The sequence below is a fragment of the Bombus vancouverensis genome, chromosome 15, assembly GCF_051014615.1.
Source record: "Bombus vancouverensis nearcticus chromosome 15, iyBomVanc1_principal, whole genome shotgun sequence".
NCBI classification, from domain to species: Eukaryota; Metazoa; Arthropoda; class Insecta; order Hymenoptera; family Apidae; genus Bombus; species Bombus vancouverensis.
The window spans coordinates 6,279,010-6,306,094 of record NC_134925.1 but is presented as its reverse complement, the minus strand read 5'-3'; the positions used below and the strand labels follow the sequence as shown (position 1 = coordinate 6,306,094).

At 35.1% G+C, this 27,085-nt stretch overlaps 1 protein-coding gene across 6 annotated transcripts in view; it reads left to right on the top strand.

The window, feature by feature from the left end:
* Positions 1-27,085, top strand: part of mub (poly(rC)-binding protein mub) — a 240,601-nt gene that overhangs the window by 139,202 nt on the left and 74,314 nt on the right. For all 6 annotated transcript variants that reach the window (XM_033335444.2, XM_033335441.2, XM_033335440.2 and 3 more), the window contains one exon: positions 12,899-13,153. In XM_033335444.2, the coding sequence (XP_033191335.1) occupies positions 13,073-13,153 (81 nt within the window). In that variant the 5' untranslated portion in view covers positions 12,899-13,072. The remainder of the gene's footprint in view (positions 1-12,898; positions 13,154-27,085) is intronic.

Below are 27,085 nucleotides of genomic sequence, written 5' to 3'. Positions count from 1 at the left end.
TCTTTTTCTTAATTGCACTCGTATTGCCGGAGAGAATATGTACTTGTCAAAGACAGGTCTTTTGAAATTTTGTTTTTAATTTGAGTAACGAATATCAGATAGATAGAAGTTTATTGTTTTGAAGTTATTTCACTATGAATCAAATGGTGCCTAATTTTTTTATTCTTTTGTCGTTTATCTTCTTGTTCATAATTTTCGTTGAAAAGGTAGGAAATTAATTTCAAATAATTGTGAAATAAATATATTATAGTGTATCAAGTTCGTCTTAAGGTTTCTTTGATTAATTAACTGCCGCACGGACGTTCATTAAATATAGTTTAACTTAAATATTTTCGATTAACGCGTACATTGTACAATCGTTCGTTATTGTACAACAGATGCATTGTTATCGACGATCGATAAGAATCGAATAATCTACTGTCCTGATCTAGCAAAAACTCGTTTATGCACATGGTAGTTAGGATCTAACGAGCAAAAATACTTGTCTTTAATCCACGTTTGCATGTTTTTATCTGCGTAGCAGCGTCAGTGCCATCTGTCAACGACACGGAAAATTTATTGAATCGAAAAAAGCCGTATCGTTCGACACATCAATATTACATTATCCACGCTTGTTCGAATCGTTGCTCCAAGTTTCATTGATCACGAAGGATATGTTGTAACCAAAGAATGAGCGTGCAGTAAATGTCATGTAACGCGCAGTAAATGCGTGTTGGTACAATGATTTTCAATTATCAAATGCTTTAAAGCAGTGTTGGAAATAAAAATAATTTCAGGAAAAATTGTGAGACACAGTTTTAGGATATAGAATGTAAAATATTGAAAACAGAAAGCGAGCACGTGTAGTGCGTTAAACTCAACATTAAATAGCCTGCAATAAACATGTAAAAGATGCAAGCTTGCAATAATTTCGAAATTTCACGTTGCAAACAATTACGGATTTCAGCGAAGGGCATCGAAAGTCCTGACATATTTAAAATGTTTCGTGCTTGTAATATTTCTTTTCTCAAGTGAAATTGCTTTAACAAGAGTTTATTTGATAATAATTCGTTGCAACATGTCTCTCGAATTACTCCAATCAATTAGCCGTGTTAAGTCGTATTAAAGATATTTTACGTTTTCTGTAAAATCTCCTCCGTCGATTCGAATTTGGCGCGCTTAGTATCAACCAATATTTCCTATTTGCCATATTCCCAAGCGACGTCCATTTCATTAACCATTTTTGCCCGGAATCTCATTAGATGAGAACACACGTTAAAATCGAGATGCGATCTCATTGAAAAGATCTTGTGTCGGTGCGGGCTGTATAGCCGACGGAAAAGTGGAGCATCGGTCAATATTACGCGCGCGCAAGTAATATCGCGTAACGTGTACACCGCCTTATTGCGCGAAAATCCTCGGTTTGTCGTTAAAAAAAAAAGATATGGAATACCGTTCTCCGGATCGATATATCGAGGCGACGACGTTGAGAAAAAGGCCTGACCGAGATATAACCGTGACTCTTAGCTCATATGATCGCGTGCAAAGAGACCAGTGTCTCTTTGTCGAGGCAAAGTGTTTTCGCTACGTGTGTACTGTACACGACACGCTGCAGTCGGACGTGCCAAGCGCGTTCGCAACGAACAGAGCAAGAAACCTGTCTGACGCACTTTTAGCAGCGCGCGCGCGGCCCATGATGCGATGGAGTGGGGGGTGTCGAGCCAGGGGCGCAGCATTGAACGCGGGAACCCTTTCCGTTATTAGAGAACGTTGAATCAAGCTCGACCGGTTTCCGTGTGTACTGGGTGATTCATTAGAAACGGATCAACGGTCGTTTCGTTTGTGTCGTTAGAAATAAGGCGGGAAAATAGTTTCAGGCGTTGAGCGAGGGAATGATTGTTTGGGCAGAATGAAGCCTAAAGGGAACCTAAACTTTAGAAAGAATAAAGTTCTTTATTCCTATATGACGGATAAATTTTTATGTGCGTTGTAATTTAGATTTATTTTGTCTTCTGTACTGGAGCGGAGGATCAGTTACGTGTGAATAGGAATTTGAATAGCTCTTTTTCGTTGTTGCGTTAGAATAAAGTGTGAAGCTTCAAACCTCGAGCGAAGGACTGACTGATTGTTTAGGCAGAATGAAGACTAAAGGGAACCTAAACTTTAAGAAAAATGAAGTTCCATGTGAGGGATAAGTTTTCATGCGCGTTTAAATTTAGGTTTAATTTGTCTTCTTTACTTGAGTGAAAGAACAACTATGAGAGAACAGAAATTCGGATGGTCCTTTTTTCTTGTTTCCTGTTTCCTGTTTTTTTTTCTTTTTTTGTAAATGTTCCTTGGGAATTAATAAAGTATGTGTGATTATTATGTAGAGCGTCTTATTTTCTAATAAAGTGATTTTTTTGTCAGATTTGTTTCACTTCTATAGTATCACGTTTTTGTAGCGATACTACTAAATGATAAGAAATTTCGGTCTGATCAGTCATTATGTAAATAGTATCATAAGTGTAAAGATGTGTAGCCACTGTATATAGACTTTGCTATTTTTAATTTAAATTCGTCTCACTCTTTATACTATGTCAAAAATATTGCGAATGATTCTAACGCTATTGTAAAGTAAATTCAGTTGGAGTAATTTCATTTATTTGATAATTTCGATCTGAACAATATTTTTATCGTACTTTCTTTTGAGATCATTTACCTGACAGATTATTTACATATTTGCAAGTTAGAATGATTATTACCACGAGAACATCACGCTTTATAATAGAGTTAGAAATGATAATTTATGGACAGACTCTTAATCGAAGAACACTTTATCCATTTGTACAGTGTCCAGTTAACAATTTGAGCAATCTGGCAGTTATATATTAAATACCGCAAGTGACGATAAATCGTGAATATCCGAGTCGATAAAATATATCTTTATATACTAAATGACGGTTACGATATGCACAATCTCTGAAATTTCCATATGGCAAATAAAAATAACAACGATATTAGTTAAATCTACGAATTATTGCTCATTCGCTGGTTTCTCGGTAATCGATCCTCGTTGACGTAATCGAGTAATTAGAAAATGAATAAATGAAAAATCCAATCTTGGAAATCCACTATCAACGCGCATGATAGCATCTCGTTGATGATAGGTGAATCTTTATTGGAAATTAATCTTTAATGTATACATAGTTTCATTAAAAAAGATAGCATCTAGACATTTTCAATTTTATTCGTACGTCTTTCTCATATTTTATGTTCATTACAATAGCAACGTTTAAAATTTAATATAGTTGATATAATATAATTATTGTAGATACCTAAGATACCTACATATATACGATATAAATATACATACATTTGATACATTATTCATTGTATACGTGCATCATGAGTCAGCTTTAATGAATTATACTTTACGATTATACTTTACAATTTCACGATGAATATATCGGAGAGCTCAACAGTTCAAACAATAATCTAAATTACTAATAGGCAATTGTTTTGACACAGGGTGGAGAAATTGGAAACGCAGGATTTTTTTAAATATTTGTTGTTGCTTTAGAATTATTATACCTCGCCATGTCTATTTAATGCAAACTTACAAACGTTTGAAAATATTGAATATTCTGTAAAATTTTACTGACTATTCCCAGGTAGAAACAAATTCCATTTTACGGCCGATCATTGTGATTCAGCACTGTAAACAATAGAAGTAAATACCAGGGTCAGATTACTGTTAGAGCAATTTGTCAGAAAGGAAACCTTCCTTCAGCGCGGAGGAAAAACGTTTCGGTATTTCCGTCTTTGTAAATGCAGGTACCGAGCTTAGTGCTTCGTCACTTAAAATGGCAATCAAATTTTATCCGAGAATTTAGACATCTGTACCGTTTGTCACGAATTTACTAGTATCTTAACACAAAAATGAAGAAATGAACCTTAGTGTAAAATTTCTCCTTCAAGCACGCTAATAACAATAAATAGAAAAATTCCGAAAGTTTTATTTGGAAAGGAAATGGAGCGAAGCGAAACGGTTAGAAAGTTAAATGGAAATAACAGTTCTTGAACAAATATCTATGGAAATGTGCTCTTCTGTCAAAAGAGCACCAAGCAATTACAGTTGTTTTCTTTCAATGGTAATATTGGTTGCATGACGCTTCGCTTGATGATATCTTCAATTCTAATGAAATAGCATAAATTTCGTTTCACTATGTATTTACCGTGTATCGAAGCTGGATTGTCCTTCGGAATGGCTACTGTAGTTCCTTTCTCTGTGTCATGGTTGCTGTTGATCCAATTTGTAACCGATGCTAAATTTGTTCAAGTGTCGCTGTTAGTATTAGCTCGTTTGAAAAATTGCATCGTTTTGTGTTTTATTTTTGTCGTGTAGTCGAGTAGGAAATCTATTTAATTAATGTTCTTAAAATAGTCTTTTGAAGTTTAAGATTATTCTAAGCTCTACTGGATTATAAAATTAAATTGTTTAAGATAGTTTAATACAGGGAATATAATTTACTTAACCGAGCGTTCATAAAATAATCTATAGCTAAGAATTATTCAACATCATACCTATAGTAATATCATTTCACCTTTTCAAAAGTATTTTTAATATTTTTAATATCGTTTGAGATGATAAAATAATATTTAATATACCGTCTAAAATAGTCTGTCCTAAAAGGATTATATTACGGACACTCGATTGAATAAATTATATAATATGATAGAAAAGGTAATTTCACCTATAAAAATTTATATTCCACAGAGTTTCAAAATATTGTATAAAGTCCACGTGAAATTGTTCATCGTTGAAAGTTTGCCTCGTCGCAATATTCTAAAAGCCGATCGCTTCATTCTCAATCGGAAGGTGTACGCTCCATTATTAAAGCTGACATTAAGTAATATCGAACTTTTATTTATAGCCTTTTGAGTCGACCGGCTGAAGCTTCTTTTGTTTCATAGGGTCTTCTTAAGAAATATTCAAATTATTTTCTGGAATAGATCGTCTGACATTTCTCTACTTTGAACGCCGTGACAAATTATTGCATCGTTAGATTACTGTCATGCTTTCTTGATTTAGAAACCAGATATAAGCGACAAATCTCTGCTCGAGTTACCATTTTTTCCAATTTAATTTTTCGATAAAATAATTCGAACAGAACTGCTAGTTTCTGTATATATAAATGGCGACATTTAATTAATTTCAGCTTGCGATAGATTTTTAATGGCGTACAACGTTCGATTTTCATTATCAACATGTTGGTAACATCACGGTCACATTGAGAGGAGGCGTTTGAGCGATAGATACTGTACGACAAGATACGAAGCTGTATTATATGTTCTGCACATTTCATAGTTAGCAAACAGTAATAGAAATAAAATATAGTTGAAAGAATTATATACTTTTTAATATTAGACGAATTAAATTGGTGGAAAATGTACGTAGAATGAAATTTGTTGTTACGCGTTGTTTATACACCTTCGATATAAAATTCTTCGTTTATTCTCCATGTGACTACCTTTCAGGTATTTGTTTTTCTATCCGTGATCTTTCGTATCAAGTGTCTAATAACATTGTGTAGTATCATTCACTTTATTTCTAACTTCAATTTATAGATGGAAATTGAAAAAAGAAATGTCGATAAATATTTTGCAATAAATAGAAAAATGGTATTTTCTACCAACAGTATGCTCTCGATTATCTTCGTTATAAATTTTCCTAATACTCAACAAGATACATTCAATTTATAGAAACTCTCATCTTCTTCGTCTTTAGCGTTGCCACTCGCGTGTATACTTTCTAAAACTAGTTTCTTTATTTCCTATAGAAAATATTTTACTGCAAAATTTATACAAAAGCTACGAATATTAACGCTTCAAAGTTTACCCTAATCACAGCATTCTTAGTTACGTAAGGATTAATTTAACATATGGATCAATTTTAACTAGCGACACGGAATTTAAATCTTGGCGAAATACAATTTCTGCGCTCTAGTAGAATCCTCTGTTTTCCCTGTATAGCGATACGTCCGAACATTTTATAAACACGTCATTTACACGCCTCCTCGAACAACCCTCGCAAGAACTGCGCGGCTCGGCACAGATAAAACAGTTTTGCGTAAAGTAAAGAAAATTCCGTGTATGATCTTTGTGCTTGAAAAAGCGTCGTCTTAAAGGGAAATTGACCTTTACCGCGTCCCCAATAGGATATCGCGGAATTTCAAAGGGACAGAATGGTAAAAGGCGGAGCGGACAAATTAGATCGAGCAGACGGCTGTACGTGTGTTCACGTGTGTGTGTGTGTGTGTGTGTGTGTGTGTGTGCGTGTGTGTGTGTGTGTGTGTCACGTGCTGCACACTTTGATATTGGCTCGACGACATTTCCCTCGCACTTTTAGGTATTTATCGCCTGACCTGAAAACTGAACGAGCGAAACCCTACCTGCTCTAAGCACTACACATCATTTGCTCAGGAATGACTAACATTTCGTAACCGTAAATCCCTTTATCTGCGCTTTATTACCATTTTACTGTTGGAATTTTCTCGAACGATCCTCGTAACCTTCTGATCCGAGCGTGGACGGCCTCTAAGAAGTTTTACCGGCTAAAATCTGTTGCGAACACCGCGCAAATCGGTGTATTGGCTACGAGGGGATGGAATTCGCGTGACAAAGGTGTATTACGAATTCTCGTTTGATCTAATAACGGTGGCTGTCGTGTAATTTATCTTATCGTTGTGTGTTTTTTCTCGCTTAAGCGCTATGTATTTCATTCGTTTTCTTTTTTGTATTTCTTTTTAGGGTTCTTTTTTGCAGCAATGTACAATGCCGTGTGTTTTTATTGGAGGATATAAAAGATTATTATTACGAGAACATGGCACTTCAAAAACGCACAGGGTTGAGATAAAATTTACGAGAGTATACGATTCTCTGCCTTTTGTTGGATAAAATGAACTTGGATAAAAAATTTCTTCCTTCTTATGGTTTATAAAAATATTTCTGGGATATTTCTAATGTTAGTTTAGAATAGTTTAATGGCGTCTATCGTTGTTCGAAAATTCGTAATGTATGGGCTATTAATAAAAATGTGGGCGGATTTAATCCTGAAATACTACAATAGGATAACGCTGTATCCATCGCTCGGTTTCTTTTCACTAATTCCATGAAATTTTATAACTCTTGAAGTAACTTAGTAGCTCTGAATTTGTTTGAAGTGGTCGTTAATAACATAATAAGATTATGTTGCTTCGTCATCTAAATTTTATTTTTATATATTTCTATGGTTCGAGTATTCGCTTCCGTGGTCTAGTGCTGCATTAAAAAAGGAAAAGGAATTAATTTAAGCTTTAAACTTTTTGTTAATAAAATTCATGAAAATAAAATGAATTACTCGTATTATTCTGATCGAAAATTGATGGGGAAATTGGCGAAAAATATGATGGAACAACTAGAAAATTGGCTAGAATTTATATGTTTGAATTGCTTTGCATGAAAATTCTATTATTCGTATTGCAAACAATTTATGGCAGTTGGTATTTGCTACGTTAAAAAGCTCAACACATAACGTTGGAAAACGTGTATTATATATATTGTTAATATATCGTTTGGAATAATTAAGTGGAAATCTGTTTGAAAATTTCTATCTCAAGACCAACGTGTGACAAACGTTCGTGTCTCTCCTTTTTGGCTGTCTTTCGTTTTAATTCCATCCATTATTCAAAATATTATTTGAAGTACATTTCTATTTATAATTTCATTTGGCTCTACTTAGAAAGCACTTAAAATAGATTTACAACCGCCGGCTATTTGTTATGTTAATATTTAGAATTTATACGACCCAGTTTTTAGGTTACATCCTTTAACAAAATTGATGTGTTTCAAGTAGCGTTATATATACCGTTTCCTTTCCGAATTCCTCCATAGATAAACGGTATTCTAAATATGAACGTACTTAAAAAATATATATGAAACGCCGCGACGCTCTGATTAAATTATATAAAAATGAACTATTTTCAAACTGTGTTATTTCTTTTTGAAAAACGAAAGATACGTTGCAAACGATTTTCTGCTTCGCATACTCTTCGTGTCGAATAGTCTTTTACACTTTAAAATTGTGCACAGTGATGCATAATGTTAGAATACTAATTAAATAACGCTGTTCGTATAATACATCGGAACGTTGTCATAAATAGTGACTATGGAAGTTTCATAATGAAGGACATAAAATGATGTACAAGTCAATGATACCTAACTTACAATTAGTATCGAATGAAACGTTCTGCGTCGCTTTGTACCGCTTTAAATTATCTTTAAATGATACTTTGGAGAACATTCCCGGACTATTCGAGAATTTTTACATTATTCTTTTCTGCGAAAACAATTTTAGTCATTTAGCGACCACAACGATCGTCTTCATAAATTGAAAAGTATTTTTTCTTAAACTAACTATCTTTTAAATTCGTCGTACGATTTATCACCTTATTTATATCATGTAAAAAATTGACGAAAAATAGAGTGGAACAGCTGAGGCACTGAAAAGTTAAGTTTATGAAAAATTCGTATTTTCGAACGCTTGATACAAGCGTATTATAGCAACTCCATTAGTTACCTTCTCGAGACACGTCCTACACACGTACAAAAGACAGCGCACGATTATTGAACATATTTTTCTCTCTTGTTGCCGTAGGGTTTCTTTGTGACAGAAAGTTATATTTAAGTGGCTTCTATACACGTGCACGTAATGAGGAAGAGGTTCGTTAGAACCAACAAAGAACAGACAGCCAATGATACACACACTCTCGGTTAACGCGTGCGAGCCTTGAAAATAACGTCAATCCGAAACGGCATCTTCTTTGTCTCTTACAACAGTGAAAATCAGAATACAAATTTAGTTACGCGGATTCGTTCCAAATAGAATTGCTCAAGCATTCGCTATTATTGAAATTTAAAATGTAATTCTAGCGTGTAAATGGAACTCTCAGGAGCCAAATTGGTCAATTCCATCTTTCGTTAATTTCAATTTTCTGTTAAAAAAAGAATAAGAAAGATTACTTGCACGAGTTAATTTATTACAAGAAAATGTCAATAAATAATAGCAAATTACAAGGTAAACTTAAAAAATAGTGTTTGCAACATCATCTTTCTCTTCTTTTTTATTTATAAACTTGTTCGAATAATAAGCTCGAATAATATGATAATAGCCAGAATTTCCTTGAGCAATTGCGTTTGGAAATTATAGAATACACGTTATATTTGTATAAACAAATTAGAGAATAAACAATTTATATAATAAATCGCCAATCTCTTTCATTTTTGGTTCACGCAGTAAGTATATTCAACCGTCAGACGCCAGACATCAATCGGTCATCAACTAAAATCTCGTTTCGGTAAATAAAATTTTATTATAGCGTCAATTTTAACCATTTTTCTAGAAAGAAAATTGTATTGTCAGAACCTGGATAAATATATGTGTAAAATACTAACGTAGAAAAGTATATAGATTCGTAGTAAGAAAATCTAAAAAGAACTAAGACCAACGTCTCTTAACTTTTACACTCTGCATGCGTTCATCGAAGGATACGATTTTAATACATTTATTCTCAAATTTATTCTAAAGTTTTCAAATTTATTCCAACGTAAAAAGTATGAAAAAAGAAAAGGCGAAAATTGAAGAATTGTCTTAAAGCTAAAACTAGCGGGAAGGTAACGACAACGATAAATGAAACACAATGAAATAGTAAGATAAACGAGCAGTTAAAAATTAAAGAATTCTTTTCTCCGTTTCAAGCTAAAACTACTCAAGAATGAACGATCAATTGCGCAGCGCGATGATTAATATCATCTATCCTCTTGAACAAATCTAACTCGACCAGCCGTTTTACCAAATTATTTAAACATCTTTGGTCTGGAATTCTGTATGCAAATCAGCGTTTGTTGCACAGCTTCCTGGAATACTGTGCGCATCACGCTGACGATAATGTAATGTTTATTTAACTGTGCGAGCGTTGCGATTGCTGATCGTTCGTATTCCCCGCGTTTTCCACGGAAATAGAATTCACGCGGCTTAGAAAACTATACGAGAACGAGTTGGAAATGTCGTTGAAGAGAATTACGGTGGTTCTTGGGTCCCATTGGTTCGTCAGTACAGTGGAAATCGCGTTAAGTTCGCACCGGCAATTGTACATATTTCGTTTATTTCTGAGAGGCTTTGATGTCGAGCCGGTCGTTCGAGCTAAGATATATTTGTTCTTCGCCTCTCAGCTTCGTCGTTAGCCTGTCGCCGGTGAATCGGTCGAATTATGTTGGCTTTGTAACCTAGTTCTCCTTCATGCTTCTCACCAATTGTTTTGTTCCCTCTTTAATCTCCTACTACCATTTTAATTTATCGAACCGGCGATAAATGAAATTTCGTCGGACTCGTTTCGCTATGTTCTCGGGATTTCTGTTGGACTTGGGCAAATTATTTGTACAGCGGGACACGTTAAAACGAACGAATGGTACAGCGAATATGTTTTGACGATAATATTAGGATGCTAGAAATATCACAGGTTCGTCCTTTTTATTTATTTCGAATTATTTGTAGTTTCTGTGAGCCTTTTTAAAATCTTTTTACTTTTTGAGAAAAATTATGAAACTTTGTGGCAAGGCAGGCTTTGTAAGAGAAAATTGTAAAATTCGTTTGAAGCTTTCATTCTAGTCTTTTTGGTATTAATTACATTTGAATTGTTAATTATAATGGCTCTTTAAATAGCTTACTTCTATAATTTCGAGATACATAAAAATTGAATAGGCTATAGCTCCATAAATTCACAGACCTGTTGTTTAAAAAGGATTCTCAATTTTTGTTCATTTTGTTATTAAATATGATAAATTACGGTTGAACCTTTAATTCTAGTCTTTTAGTATTAATTACATTTGAATTGTTAATTATAATGGCTCTTTAACTAACTTACTTCTTCTATAATTTCGAGATATATGTAAAATTTAATAGACCTATAGTTCCATATACTCGCACATCTTTTTTCTCTTTTTATTATTAGATATGAATAACCGAAACGCATTTCTTGAAATGGTTTTGCAAAGACGTGGTATATTAAAATCTGAGATTAGTTTTGCCGGCGAGCAATGTATATTTATCATTGGAATTAATGTTTGCATTCAGATAAACGAAGATAATAGAATTGTAGAAGAGCCAGTCGCAAAGTGACATTACTCTTCGCAGTGTTGTTTGAATAATTGGAATCTTGGCGTTCGATTCTCCTTCTTTCGTGATTATATAAATATCCGATTAATAGTGACCCATTATACGTTTTTCCATCTTTGTATATATTCAAGGAGGTGGATTGAAAATCACCTGCTTTGATAGTTATTGCTTCGTCGATAGATTAAATCAGAAAGCAACGAGGTAAATACGTAGCCTGGAAAAGTATTTCGAGAGATAAAAAGCACGATATGTAACCCGATCGATAACTGACCACGCTGTTTACCCAATCCTCTTTTAGAATTCTATACAACGAGCTTCAGAATTAAAAACTATCTTCGAAAACGTTATACATTCATCGGGATATTTGCAATCAATACTTTCAATCGGATTCCTGTCGAATGTTGGCGAAAGTACTCGCGATATTGTACAAATCGTTTCGTTTTTAATTTGTGTCGTCGAATTTTTCTCGTTGGAGAAGCAATATGAATGATAAAGATCTTTGATTTGGGAAAACTGTGGCTGGTGTTAAAGTTCGATTGAAAAGTCTGTAAAGACAGCAAGATAATGAGATAACAATTATTGTATGGCTATTTAGCTTTCAATTTTTCTAATTTCTATTGCAATCGGTTGTTCACGAATATGATTGAGGGCTCTGACTCTTTTTCCAAATTTGGAAACTACGTGATAGGTGAAAAAAACGATAGAATAAAATCTTTAGTTACATTGAGACACATTATTTGATGTGTTCGTTAAAGTTTGCTAGTTCAGAACAAATTTTGACACGTGTACAAGCAAATTTGGTCACGTTTGCTGTTATGTTTTTCTTGGAAAAATCCACTTGTCCACTAAGCTTCTCAACGGGACTTATATATACTTGCAATAAGTATAATTAAAATTCAAAATTAGACTGGTATATCGATTGGAAGATGACTAAAATATTTTACAAAATGCATCATATTTCGTAATAAAATCCTAAGATCTAAGATCTGATGATTCCAGTAACGATCTGAAGAAAATTATATTCCTGAAACTATGTCGAAAATTGTAATAAGCGGTGAAATCATATAAATCATAGTATATCGAAGATAATTTATGGAATCGCAATAGAATAGAATAATCTATAGCGTGTAAACCACGATCGTGATATATTATTAAAATCTTCTCGTATTATTTTAATTAAACCAATCTACCAACCCACAAAATGACAATAAATTAATTCAATGCAATACAATTTCCATAATTCTGTGATATGACCCGAAATTTATTTGAAATATTTGCTTTCGCTATTCAATTGGATTTTTGTACCTTTTGTGTATACCACGAACTGTACGAATAAAATGGCTCGAAAGAAGAAGATATCTTCAAAGGTACAAAACGTGAAGAGGACAGCAGGAGGTTAAATAAGCCGTTAAAAAACATTATAAAACAACAACGAGAGATAGAATATACCCAGTGGAAATAAAGTTACCTTTCTTTAAGAATTAAAAAATTAGTACTCAATTTCAGATGATTGAGAGTCCGTAGCTTGCTGCGTAACTTCTTTTGAAACTTAATTTATAATTCACGATGGATTTGTACATGTAATATTCCTAAATTACAACGATGTAACAATATGTTACACGAACATACCGCGTATATCTGAATAAAATATAATAAACTGTTTTAACGCTACACTCGAATTTCTAAGGAATAATTAACTAATCTGTATGCATATTTTGATTGCAGTGCAAGGACTGAACACACCTGGGAGCGATTGAAAAGCACGTCCCAAGACCCCTCCAACTAAAATCACTCGCCTAACCTTTCCCCTGCCCACCTTATCCTGCCTCTTATCCTTCCCCTCTCCCCGTAAATCTCAAGAAGAGCTTTCGTTCGGATCACAGGACCTGTGACTTCATTATGGACAGTATGGATTCGAAACCCGTTTTGAACGATGACCCCTCGGTCACTTTGACCATCCGCCTGATTATGCAGGGCAAGGTAAGACCACACGATACAGTCCATTTACTATGCCGTTTATTAATTAACCTTATCGCCTTGGTTCATTAAACTCGTGACTCTTCGAGGTCCGCTCGTTATCTCGTTGAGATTGAGCGGTGAATAATCTGCGTTTACGTATTTCCTGAATATTCTCTACGCCAAAGAAAACGTCTATCGTATTATGATCAGTGGAATATTGAACTTTTCTCGGTTTTTTTTTTTTGGAAAAGCAAAGGCAATTCCTAAGAACGTGAAATTTTGAAAAATTTCTGAGTTTAGGGAATTGGAAGCAATCGTCGATCGGTTAGCTGTTTTTCACGAGTATACTGGTCGTGAAGAAGTGGCGATATTTTGTGTTACTACGAGCCCTGTCAGCAATTAAATTAAAAAATAAAACAGTCTGTTTGTTACAACTTGATTCTACGTTATAACAGCCACGCGTACTCTGTGTTTGACGAGTATACTCGCTTACCTTTTGCGACACATTTTAGGTGTACGCTTTTCAAAGAGGTCGCAACAGCTAACTGTTTAAGCCACATGTTTTTAACGATTTAGATTGTAGCGAGTTAAATAGAATTGTCAAGTGGAATTTTTGTAAATTGTGTAGTTTAACGAAATCGTTTCTTGGAAGGGAAAATAAACTTGGAAAAGCGTATAAGTTCACAAAACTGATCATTGAAAAGGAAGCGCGAGACTTTGCTCGAAGGATGGAAAATTACGCTCGTCCTAAATTTCGTTTACCGATGAAATTACCAGCAGCAACAATCGCTAGGTTCTTTCGTTATTTTCGCTTATCATTTCATAACAACGTACACTTTAATCGACGGTTCTAGAAAACATCCCGTTAATTCGTTTGATGAATGCGCACACCGTCCATGTAACGCCTACAAGACATTAAACTCATCGTTAACAATTGACAGTTACCCTAGTTTTTTGACAGCATCCTGCTATATATACATATATATAGTTATGTAACTATCATTTTCTCCTATCAGTTACGGCTCACAGTGAAAGACGACGAAAAAAAGTAGGACAACGAGAAAATAATGAAGCGAATTTTCGGAGCGCGTTATTGGCTCAGTCGTGGAATAAATAAATTTTCGTTAGCAAATAATCGAATAGTCGATAATTTTCTGCTTCGAACTTTCTAATTCAAAGGTCGCGATACTTCGAAGAGAAAAGAAAATTATCTCTTAATTAACTTCATCGTATCTTTTATACAACCGATGATACACAATTGGATATGCAGTTTTTGACTTCGAAGCTTCTTTACTTTTATGCAGATAAAAGAAATCGTTTAATTGCCACGCTTGCGTAATCGTACGTAACGTAACGTACGATTATCTGTGAGAATTCATCTTACATCGGAGACAAGTTGCAAAGATAAATCAGAGCAAGATGTTGCACAATGTTGCACAGAAATACACATTTGTCACTCTGCTCCTCGTTTACACAGCGAAGCTCACATCGATGTTATATATAATTACAATACTTCGGTGGTTCAGAAATATCGATACAAATGGTACCGGTATTATTAGCCTATTCTGAACATATTTGCTGGGATTTTGAACCGAAGTTCATAGCAAACGCTTGACCGGTTGGATATTCTAAAGATTTGAAATTCCTTTGGAAAATGGACGCATAAAGTAAATAATGTTGCGTAATTATCGATTGCTGTTCTTAAATTTCTAAAATCATACGATTAATTCTTCAAATGAGAATATTTTCTGCGATATCTCTCATATCATTTTTCAATTAATTAGACAATTAGTGCGGAACGAAGTACTGCAGTAAATTTGTAACATTAAAAGCCACAAAATTCTTCTCTGGACCTAGTGCGTATTAATTAATACGCATCGAAAATTATAAATCTGTTGGAAATAAACATTCATCGAAATATTCCATTGCTAAACTACGGGTTTTTATGCATTCAGGGGAAGTTTAAAATACAGGAAATGCGAAAATATGCAAAATATTCAAGATAGAGTATTCCTTATAATATCTAGTGGACGAAAGGAACCTGTTTTTAAATTACACTTCTTACACTCTGTCGATAGAAATCTAAATTTGCATAGATATTCTCATTCTACTCGTACACATTTATTACTTTCTAATTTCTCTGTGCTTCTAAAAATATTCTTATCTCTCTGACGATAGTCAGCTCTGTTAGAAACTCGGTTCGCTCGGTATACGTCCAAAGAAACCCAAAGGCCATCCTTGCCCCCAAAGTGTCCTGATGTAGATGCAGCTCCGAAAACAGCTTCCTCGATGCTCAGTTTTGCAACACAGACGGACCAACGGATAGTCCGTGTTCAAATATCGTCGAAACGATTTAGATATCAAACGACGTTGTACACAGCGTGGCAGTAAGAAACTGTTGCTGGAATATATTTCATTGTTGAGATATAACTCTCGATGGCCGCGTCTCTTGCTAGGATTCCAACACAAATCAAGAGCGTGAGCAATGTCTGTATCGCATGCTTGCATGCTCGGCACGGTGGATTTCTGTAGATCGTGTGTAGAATTCCGGAAACCGTACCGAAAGATCGTCATTAACGTTCTCCGGTTCGCAGTCTGCGATCCTACGAGATATTCCACTGCCGCCCCCTAAGAATATTTCCAAGATGGAATTCAAGCCCAGCTTTCTATCAATGTAACGACATTTAAACGATGGAAATTTCCCTTTGAGGATTTTATTTTGGAAATTGGAACTTAAGGCTAAGGTTCGAATAAATATCTTAGCTTACAAAATTGGTGAATTTACGCGGGGATTTTAAGTCGGAAATTGAAATGTAAGAGCAGGTTTGGATAAGTATTTCAGCATTCAGAATATGGGAATTTACGCGAGGGTTTTAGTTTGCATATTGGAGTTTAAGAACAGATTTGGAGAAATATTCTAGCGTTCAGAAAGTGGGCAATTTACCGAGGGTTTTAGTTAGAGAAATTGGAATCTAAGGCTAGGTTTGAATAAATATTTCATTATTTATAGTATCAGACTTTACTGGGAGTTTCTTCTTCTTTTTCTATTTTAACTGGAATTTAAGAACAGGTTTAGACAAATATTTTAGCATTTTCACGATATGGAGATTTACTTACTAACATTCTATCTTGGAAATTGGGGAATAACCAGCTTGCATATGAAAGATACGTACGAAAGCAATTTTTAAACAAGAGGGTTGATCTCAAAACAATTTGAATTAAAAGATCGCCCATATAGACGATTGTTATTATCAAAGAACATTTTCAGGATAATAAACAGCCACTATACTGCCGTATACGTATAAATACCAAGAAATAAAACAAAGAGAACGATCTAAAAATTGTCAAAAGAAGAAGAAGCCAAAAACCGCGTTAACAATAATATGAAAAAGCTTCCTCAAAATAATAAAACGATGATGACGAAATAAGCATAGAATAATCGTATACCTAAAAGAAAAAGAACGATCCGGAAACTGGTCGAAGAGGGTTTAAAGAGATGCGTGGAAAGCGATATTGGTTGTGCCGACATTGGCTAACAAGGATCTCGAGACACGACTTCCGGGTGTAGGAAAAGCAAGGTGCGAACGTGAGGAAAGAAGAGGCGGCGGAACGTGTCTCATAAATACGCGACGATAACTGTCAAAAGGAAACAGTGTAATAGGCGAATCGACGAACGACGACTGTCCGGATTTACAGCCGGTGACGCGAGCCAAGACGATACTATCCTCGTTGCCCCGGGGCTTCGACAATTACGATTTTTTTTATTTTCGTGTCCGGCACTGGGAAGGCCGGTATTTTCGTCGGACTTGGATTACCGTCCGAAAATAACGAGCACCGCGTGCACACAGACATCTCACCGACCGTTTGTAATTGGCCTCTCACCGTAACTTACGATGGATCATTCGTTTAACCCTTTAACACTTTGACTGTCACAGTGGCAATCGATGACCTACGTTTTATTCAATTTTTTATGACGATCGAAGTCAGATAAATTTCACGAGCCATGGAAAATGTTGGACAATGCGAATGACTTAGGTAACGCGGCTAGAGAAAAATACAGTATGTAGATATAATATTTTGCAATAACAATAGCGTTATGGCGTAGTGCGTTTGAACGTGTTGCGGCTCCGGTAAAATACATCAAATTCGAGTCAACGCGTTAAGGATTGTAATGTAAGCGGATTTACGCGACTGATGGGATCTTAACTGGAATAATGAATTTCTTTAAGCAGTCGCATATGAAAATGAGAGAATATAATAATTCCAGAGGGCAAATAATGCAATAGAAATTTTCCAGTTCTCGCCATTACTTTGTTTTTTTGTTAGCGTAATTCCGAAGTAGATTTGGTTTATAAGAACCAAGTGGCCAGATAAGTAGATACGGTCGTCGATCGTCAGACATCGATTAAATTTCGATTCGTCAGAAGGACTTCGTTGTATTGTATTGCAGCGGCAATTTTGGTTACTTCTCTTTAGAGAATTTGGATAAATTTAGAGCAAAATACTAATGTGCAAAGCTTCTTATTGAGGATACAATTTTTATCTATTTGCCATCAAAATTTATTCTAATGTAAAAAGTATGAAAGCGGTTGGAAGTTAAAGAATTCGAAAGATGGATTAATAGAGTCATATTAGAAGCTAAATTGTACTTTATAAAATTGGCAACAACTATAATGTTTTAATCCTAAGAAGAAGGTATTTTACAATTTACAATTACTCGTCGTATAAAAAGGATATTTACACTGTAAACATGTACGATAATTTTATAATGTGAATTATAGTTAAATAGTAATTTCTGTTAATTCTAATATCGTGCATTTCTCTAAATTTTTAGTCTTTCAATTATATGCACATTTTTCTGACTGTTCGATAATATCGAAATGCAGGAACCTCTCAGAGGACAAATTGAAGACTCGGTAAAATGAAAAGCAAAGAAAACCATCTTACAAATACCATTTTTTAAATATATCTTGATAATATTCGTTTGTGTAAATCCATTCGTTCACGAAAGTAACTCATTTGTTTTTGAGAATTTATCGTTGACATTAATCGCGTGTTTATCTGATGAAATTGAGGAATTGATAAGAAAACGAAATTAGCCAGTTTAGCTTCTAAGAGGCTTGCACAGCACTGACATACCTTCAACGAAAAACCATGAAACATAATTAACCAGTTTGTGAGGCGAGAAATGTGTAATTGAAATAACTGCAACTAATGTGAATTTTATTAGCCGTTGATTTTGAATGAAATTTATCACGTGTTAAGGAAAAAGAAAGAAAAATCAACTATAAATCATACAGGCTATGATACACGAAATGGTATAATTAGTAAAATAATTGGTAAAATGGGATAGGTATAATTAAAGTGCATATGAAGAATAAATTTTACGAGCCGATGATTTTGAATAGAATTTATTGTCGGCGAAAGGAAAGGAGAGAAAAATCGATGTGTAAATATAGAGTTCTCCAAATTCCACGGTTAATGTTGGGTTCACGAGGCTGGACCGGAAACAGAGCAGTGAGAGGTATTCCGGTCGATTTGCTTTTTTCGCCGTGGCTGCCGCCCGGTCGCGGCTATCCATGACCCGAGTCAATAATAAATCGGTTAGCGCGTGTGCCAAGACTCTCTCCGTGTCACCATTTTATTTTACTTTGTTTTCGACACGGATTCGCTTTTTCAATCCGGCCAACGAATCTTCCTCTTTTTCTAAGATTGAAAATAAAACGAAGCCTACATCTTCTTCGAAATACATTTATTAATAGAGAAACGTCAAATACAGAAAGAAACTAAAAAACTAACGAAATGTATACAGTGTAAAAATAAGATGGAAGTTCGAAATGCAGCTTGAAATTCAAATTTCTTTTCGCTGAATTTTACACATGATACTACAGTGAATTGTTTCTTGGACGCAATCTTCGATCTCTAAATATTTAATGAAATTTCCATTCTTTCGAAGAAAATCGATTCCAAGATGTTGCGATCGAAAATGTTCAATCAAAAATATAAAATATCAACATTTTGAAGAGAGCAAATCACAATTTGCAAATTTAACGCTAGAAGATTTAATCAAATTTTCAATCCTCCAAAAGAATCAGTTTATTTTTTTTTCTTTCTTTTTTTAGTAGAAAAAGAGACAATTTAGCGATGCATAAATTGCAACTTGCTCGTCTAAAACTCGAAAGCTTCGGTAAGATCTCTATACCTTCAACAGAGCAGAAAATCAACGACGCACAGTTTGCAAATTTAACCTCAGGAAACATAATAAAATTTCCATCCTCTCGAAACAATCGATTTAACAACGCGCCATTTCGAACTTTCTAACTTTAAAACTCTAAAGCTTCGACGATATCTCCGCGCATTCGACAGAACAGAAAATCAACAATGCACAATTTGCAAATTTGACGCTAGGAAATCGAATGAAATTTTCATTCTTTCGAAAGAATCGCTTTAACAGTGTACAATTCGCGATTTTCAACTGCAATCATCATACAGACTTCATCACAGACGAAATTTCATTCATCAGAGAGAGAGCGAGTAGCGTTCGTTGGAAACTCCAAAGCTCCGAAATCGTAGCCGGTTCCTGTCCGCTCGAGAGCCAACGATAGAACTCAAAATTGCTCTTCCCTTTCCTGGTTTATCCATTTGTTCTCTTGGTGGTTTCGCCGGCAATAAAACCGGCCCACGCCGCGTGTAAACGCGAATCCTTTCGCTGCGTTCTTCGCTCGTGTTCCGGTAGATAATATCGCAACTCTAAAGGGGTGGCGCGTATCGACTGTAGAGGGTTGAACGCACGAGAGTAACTCGTTTATTTGAAACCGTTTCCGTGGTTGGAGATAGAAGTTTGATACAACTACGAGGAAAATAAGGAATTTGTATGAAAGAAGTCGAAATGAAAGCTGCGGTGGAACTTCGTTTATATTGACGATCCACTTTGTTATTCGACGTGTTAATTACATAAATTTATACATATATATAATATACAGGGTGGTTGGTAACTGGTGGTACAAGCGGAAAGGGGGTGATTCTATAGAAGGTGAAGGATTCTATAGGGGGTAAAAATATAGAATAAAAATTTTTTTTTTTTAATTTTTCCATCGAGACAACGATCTACAGTGAGATCCGTACCGGGCGAAAATTCAAAGTCTATTTTCTCGAAAACAAAGCCTCAAACGAAAAATTTTTATTCTATATTTCCGACTTCTTTTTTCACGTAGAATCACCCCCTTTCCGCTTGTACCACCAGTTACCAACCACCCTATATATCTCTTATAGTTCGATATGTAAATACTGTATTTTTCAAATGGCAAAAAAGATGTTGAAAAATAAGGAAAAATATTGGGTATTCATTTATGATTTATTACATTACATTATTTTGTTAAATTCATTGTACGAATATATCGATGTACAGCGAACGTTTTATTTTAACACGTTGTGAAGTCGACGCACGTACCGATATTATTCTTCTTTGACGTTTCTCTACAATCTAACACGCGTAGGAATTTTTTAATTAAATCGAACAGATTTCTTTCCATTTTTGTAGTCGCGTAAAGTAAGAATTGTAAAAATATTCCCGTATTGAACTTGTTAAAATTCATTGTGATACCGAACGTGTTAATTACATAAATTATATGTTCATCTTCTAACAGTTGAACGTATAGTGAAATTTCTGTTACCAAAAATTATCATTTATGAATCGATTTAACGAAATAACAATACAGCAATTCATAATTAAAGAGTGGATGTGAAAGAAAACGCGTTGGATGGCATCAGAGGGCAACGTGGATCATGCAATTCGTCGCGAATCTGACTGGCTGCCAAGAATTTGAACTTCCTTCCCTTCGCCGATCCGGCAACCTTCCATTTCTATTTTTTCGCCGATGAATAAATCACACAATGCATCGTTAAGCCACCTATTCCGCAATCGATAACTTCGCGCGTACGATCGATAATAAAATTTACAATGGACATATAAAAGTATAGTAGCCTTAGAATGAGAATGTTGGCTCTATAAATCTACGGAAAATTAATTATATAGAATAATTATGGAATTTAATTGCATGGAATATTATGCGCTATATGTACCGAAATATACGAAAAAATATTATTTGGAAAAAAGATAGTATATCACTGTGCTTATAGATACTTTGATTTCTGCAAACATTATAAAATTGCAGGATCTAAATAGAAGAAGGAATAATGGTAACATTTTTCGAACTTATTTTTTTTTAGAATCTAATAATATAAAGTGATTAAAGGAGAAAGAATTAGATATGAAGTTGTACGTATAACACAACATATGCTAATAAGTATTAAGTATCATTTTGCTATGAATAAATTCATTGAAGTATGTAACTTGTTTTTTGAGAATTGGATGTATGATTATATGTATTTTTTAGAATTGATATATTTATGTAATCAAATTAAGAAATTGGCGATCGCGATACTTATGGGAGAATAAAATAAAAATTGAAAAATTATTGTAAATTTGACACATTCCTCGTCGAGTAAAACTTTTCCGTACAAATATTCGAATACGATAGACTCTCCAAGCTCGAACACAATCGATTCCAGCATTAAGTTCTCGTCTCATATTTGAAGTGATGTAAATTGAACTGATCCGTTGAAACGTTCAAAATTTGCTCAATACAGGAAATTTCGAAGGATCATATAAAAATAGCAAAAAGAAAAGACAAGTATAATAATCATTATATATCAATATTACAATGGTACATACGTATAAAAATATTTTATAATATCAAATAATTAATAATTTTCACACGATCGGCTAGTCGAGGGTTGCGATTTATCGACATCGCTACTTGACGTTTCTTTGCAGAAATACATTTATCTATCTTTTCGTACTTTTCTAAGATGTTCCATTGCGTTATCGGTAAACTGATTAATACTACTGTTGACAATTGCGATGTTCTCAATGACTTTTCTACAAGGCTGTGTGTTTTAGCGGACAGACAAGACGACCACGTGACGGCTGTATGACGACAAGTGACTCTTTGTCTCCTTGTACCGAGAGTTTTCATTGGAGTTTAGAAACAGAATTTTCCTTGACATCTTTGTTCCAACATCGAGTTTAGGAGCTGAATTTTCCTTGACATTTTTATTTATTCAAACTTCGAGTTTCCCTTCCAGTTTAAAAAAGCTACATTTTCCTTGATACTTTTATTTAAACTTCCAGTTCTCGTCCGAGTTTAAACGCTGAATTTTCCTTGACATTTTTGTTGGAACATCAAACCGTTGAAAGTTTCAACGTCCACCGTACCACACTTTCGTATTTCATTTCGATTGGGAAAAACGAAGATAACATCGGAGAAGGTATTCAGCCGATTTTACGATCTATTACGATCCCATTACCGCGCCGAGGTTCACCTGTTCACAGTCTAGCGAACGCGCGTCTTGTTCGTGCACTTCGAAGTCCGATCCCGCCGTCGTCTACATCCGTAATTAATAGTCACACGAGCTGTGGTCGCGGCACTGGCAATTAATGTCCGCCGTCTTAGCAATTAATCGTACTCGGTAGACGTCGAACGAGCCGCCTGGCTCTGTTAGAACATCTTTTTGCGACGCGCATTGTGTTACTATCTGCTTGCATCAAGAAACTGGCATCGAGACGCTTCGAAACCGTTGCATCCCCGATGAGGCTATATAGTAACTGCAATAGTATGTACTTTTGAGTCTGTAGTGGATTTCTGTGCTAACGTGGTGTTAAATCTGTGACGGGAGTGTAGCGATTTTGGAATTGTTTTCGAAATTAAATTGGTGGCTGAAGTAGCCTCTCTATTATTGGGATAGACCAAGTTGGATCCGTGACGAAGGAAACGAAAAGTATTTTCAGGATCGTTTAGCATCGTAATCGATAGAGGAATGCGGATATTTATGATCGTGATTTCATATATTTACGGGTATAATTAAACAAATGGAAGCTGGAAGCTAAATATTACAACGTGTACGGTGCTATGGACATTTTGTCTATTTTTTGAATATTATGTGTTTTCTATCGGTTTTGCTACGTTTACATTTCCATTACATATTTCTGGTATAGTCAGATTTTATTTTAGGGTATTCGTAATTGCATTTATGTGGAAAGTATAGCATTTAGAATTATCAATGAGATTAGTGTTTCAATTGAAATAGACTAGCAGTGTGTATTATTAGTGTTGAAGTTCTCCAAAGGCTAGTACTTGTACGAAATGTAGACGTTTCTTGACACGACGTTTGTTAAATAAAAATACAAAGACACAGGTTTTTCGACAAACGACGTGCCAAGTTGCTGATTTTTCTACACGAAACTCTTGTTAAGTAGTAGTAAAATAACGTAGGTCTTTCCTCATACAATTTTTGTTAATAATTAATAATTATAATAATACAAAAGATACGCGTGTTTGTTGCGAGTCAGTTGATAGACGTTTCGAATGGAAAAAGTAGCATTTGAAATTGTTTTCTGAATCGAAGTCGAGGTTAAAGTAGAATTACTCGAATACGTGATGTTGCACGTGTAATGATGAAAGTGTAAGTGGCATAAAACTGTAGTGATCGTAATTCTCTCGTAAATAGCAAAGTTGAAATTAAATTGCAAATCGATTGAAAATTATAAAATCCAGTTTAGAACGAAGGAGCAATATTTGTAATTATCTTGACGATTCAGTTTGTTACAATCTCTATTAGTAGAGATTGAGATATGTAGAGTTGGATTTCTGATTAAGGCATCGTAATTGGAATCGTTCCCTGAATTCGAATGGATCGAGGTTCTCGCACAATCTCTGTTATTAAATTATGTGCAACCGACTGTAAGACTCGTTGTGTAGCATGCTTAACGCTGTTACTGAATTCTGTAGCAGATAGATACTATAGAATTAAATTTCTGTTCCTGGAATCTATTATTTCCTGATATTTCTATTTCTTCGAGAAAAGAAAGAAATTTGACAAACAAAGTATGATGAATGTATCTTTGTATTATATTCTATCGAAACTTATGTAGAATTAATTTAGATTAAATTACAAAGTGAATAAGAATCTCAAGTTCGCGAAAGAGTATCATGCTACTAATAGATCGATAAATTATCCAAGTTGAAGGAGGAAAAAGTGATATTGAAAATCTCTTGAATATTCATAGGATACTTTAAATTAAACGCTGCTAATTAGGAAACTTGAATATCTTGAGACTTCATGGTAACTTTGTGAAAATCCTGGACAACTTTTACGATTTTCTCGATACTTCAAATCTTTCTTATAGTTGGATTTCGTAGAGCTTAGTAACTTTGGTAGAAAATATGGGATTAACAGGAATACAATTTTCGGAATTCTAGTTTCTTCTACTTGGATATTTTACAAGACTCTGAATTCCAATTTTCCCGTGAAAAGACCCAATTTTTAATTTTACGCTTTAAGTACGTAATTACTTTTATTAATGTTTTTACTTGCAAAGTTATATAAATACGATGACATGTGTCTAATATTAAAAAGCTGGTTTTATAACCGCATCTGTCCATTAATTCGCGTAATAAAGACTTTATATGCTTATTTTCCCATTAACGAGATAAGCCTTTTAACGTGCAGAAATAGCACGATAAGATGATCTCAGGTATGGTTACGTTCAATTTACAGGAAAAAGTCACGCAATCTGTTCTTTTAATAAATTCAGTATTAAAATAAAGATAATGTGTTCCAGCGTTTACGTCAATATTTGATATAATAATCGTTCTCATAAATTTTATGAAAAGAGACTTGTCCCGATTAATTTCGCGAAGAATGACGTAACGTCTTGCAATTAATTTTAACAGAATTGCGTCGATGTTTCATCTTCATATCCACTGGACTCTATCGCCATCTAGAGCTGTCCTTATAATTAAAATATAATTAAAATAAGACGAAGAAGAAACAATGGTAATTAAAAGACAGTATTTGAAGAATTCATTGAATTAAAGACTATGATAATAATAAAATATACTATACAATATATAAGACTATAAAAATAAAATAAAAGCTAAAAAGCAAACAAATTTTCATTGAAGTAGAACTTGTCAATTTGAAAGATACGTCAAAACTTCAAAAATGTCATATTCGTATAAATATTTATTATATTTATAATTCATACAAATATCACCATTATTCGTAGAAAAGATACGATAAGTGGACTGCGGATTTCCATGGAATTACATATTTTTATTAACAAAAATAACCAAGGAAATAAATAACCTACGTAAAGGTTTATTTCGCTTGTAAAATATTGCAACACAAATACCACGCGTAATATGCAGCGACATAACAAATATTCCAAGCGGAGTCTTGTTGCAACGTTTGATGGGTGAAATAAATCTTTATTCTTCTCGGTTACGATCCCTTAGCATTCCGTTTGCGTTACATCTTCTACACATTTGCATAAATAACGCGGATCCTCGAACCTAACGACGAATCGCATCTTCCATTTTTCACACGGGAGCAACGTTGAATTCCGATAGCTGTCTCATCGACCAATCGAAAGCATAACTAAGAACCGTCGTCTCTTCTAAGTATTACCATGTGTCGTTCTAATAAAATTTCCCAATTCACGCAAATCTGCATTCGCGATCCTAAATCCCCGCCTCTGCAACAAGAATACATTCCCAAAACCTATTACTCCGTCTTCTGGCAAACATCTCGCCATTTAAATCCTCCGTGCGTCTCTGAAAAATCCTCGGAGATCTCGCGAAACCTTCGATTCCCAAGTAACAGCCCAATTTCTGGGGCTCGACATTGAAATCGTCGAAAAATCTGAAGAACGTTTCCAACGCTACTAACAACCACCGCTATCGTCTCCACCCTCTACCACTGCGACTGTACACCTTTTAAACTCGCGTCTCGTGTAACACACGTACGTCGTTCTAATACACGCGAAGCATCCCCCAACGCTCGCGCATCCGATACACCAACGTCGGTGTTCGTGCTGAAGTGCAGCACGGAAATTATTGCACGTTTCTGCATGTCTGGATGATGCTCCGCTCCATAGGGCTCTTTCCACGGCCGGTTCGTCGGTTGGTCGACCAGGGGACTCCCTTTATCCTATCGGTGCGCACCCTCCGCTCGACTCGACCCACCCTCTTGCAGGGTTTCCCTCTCACTCGGCCCCTTTTCTCTCCTTCTGCCTTTTTCCTAGCTGCAAACCACCAACCCCCGTCTCGACGTCTCCCTCGCGGCTTCTTACTCTACTCGCGGCAAGTACTTCCATGACAAATCTCGTTACACCCGCGGTTTTCTATACCGATGGCGTCGCCAACGACAGAGACGATGGGGCTTCTCTGTTCCGCTGTCGTTCTTCTCGCTCTCTCATACCCGTTTTTCGTTCCTTCGAGCGCCAATGTTGCTGCCCTTTTCTCTTTAGCGCAGTTACAACACGAATACAGCCGCCTGAATGTATTGGCTGTGCTCGTTCTTTCACGTGGTCCTGCTGCGCGACATGGGTGGGATCTTCCTTCATGATTGTTGTTTGATTAAGGGTCTTGCGGAATGCAGGTTTGTGTTTCTTTGGGACAGGCGGCGGGGATGTAGTTAAACGAGGGGAATGTTTGTAGGGAATTGCTTCGTTCGTAGAATGTTATAGAAATATGGTTTGGAGTATTTTATATGTTTTTTTTTTCTTATTATGTGCATTCTATGATCTTCTTCATGTTCGAATTTCATACGAATTAATAGAAATTTGCTGTACAGTTATTGTTTGTGGACTGCGGATTTTTACGCGCCTGTACAAAATTTCAGAACAGGAAAATGCGTCTAATGTAAGTTTGCCGTATGTTTTCATATGCAGAGTCTGACTCATTCAACTTCGGTGATAGTTTCTTCCACTTTTAAGTGGTACAGTGGCGGCGAAAAGAAAGTTTAAAGAGTAAATGGGGGGAAACGCTGCAATTTCGCAAAACTGAATTGTAATTGACAAGAGAAACGAATGTGTAGGATATAATCGTG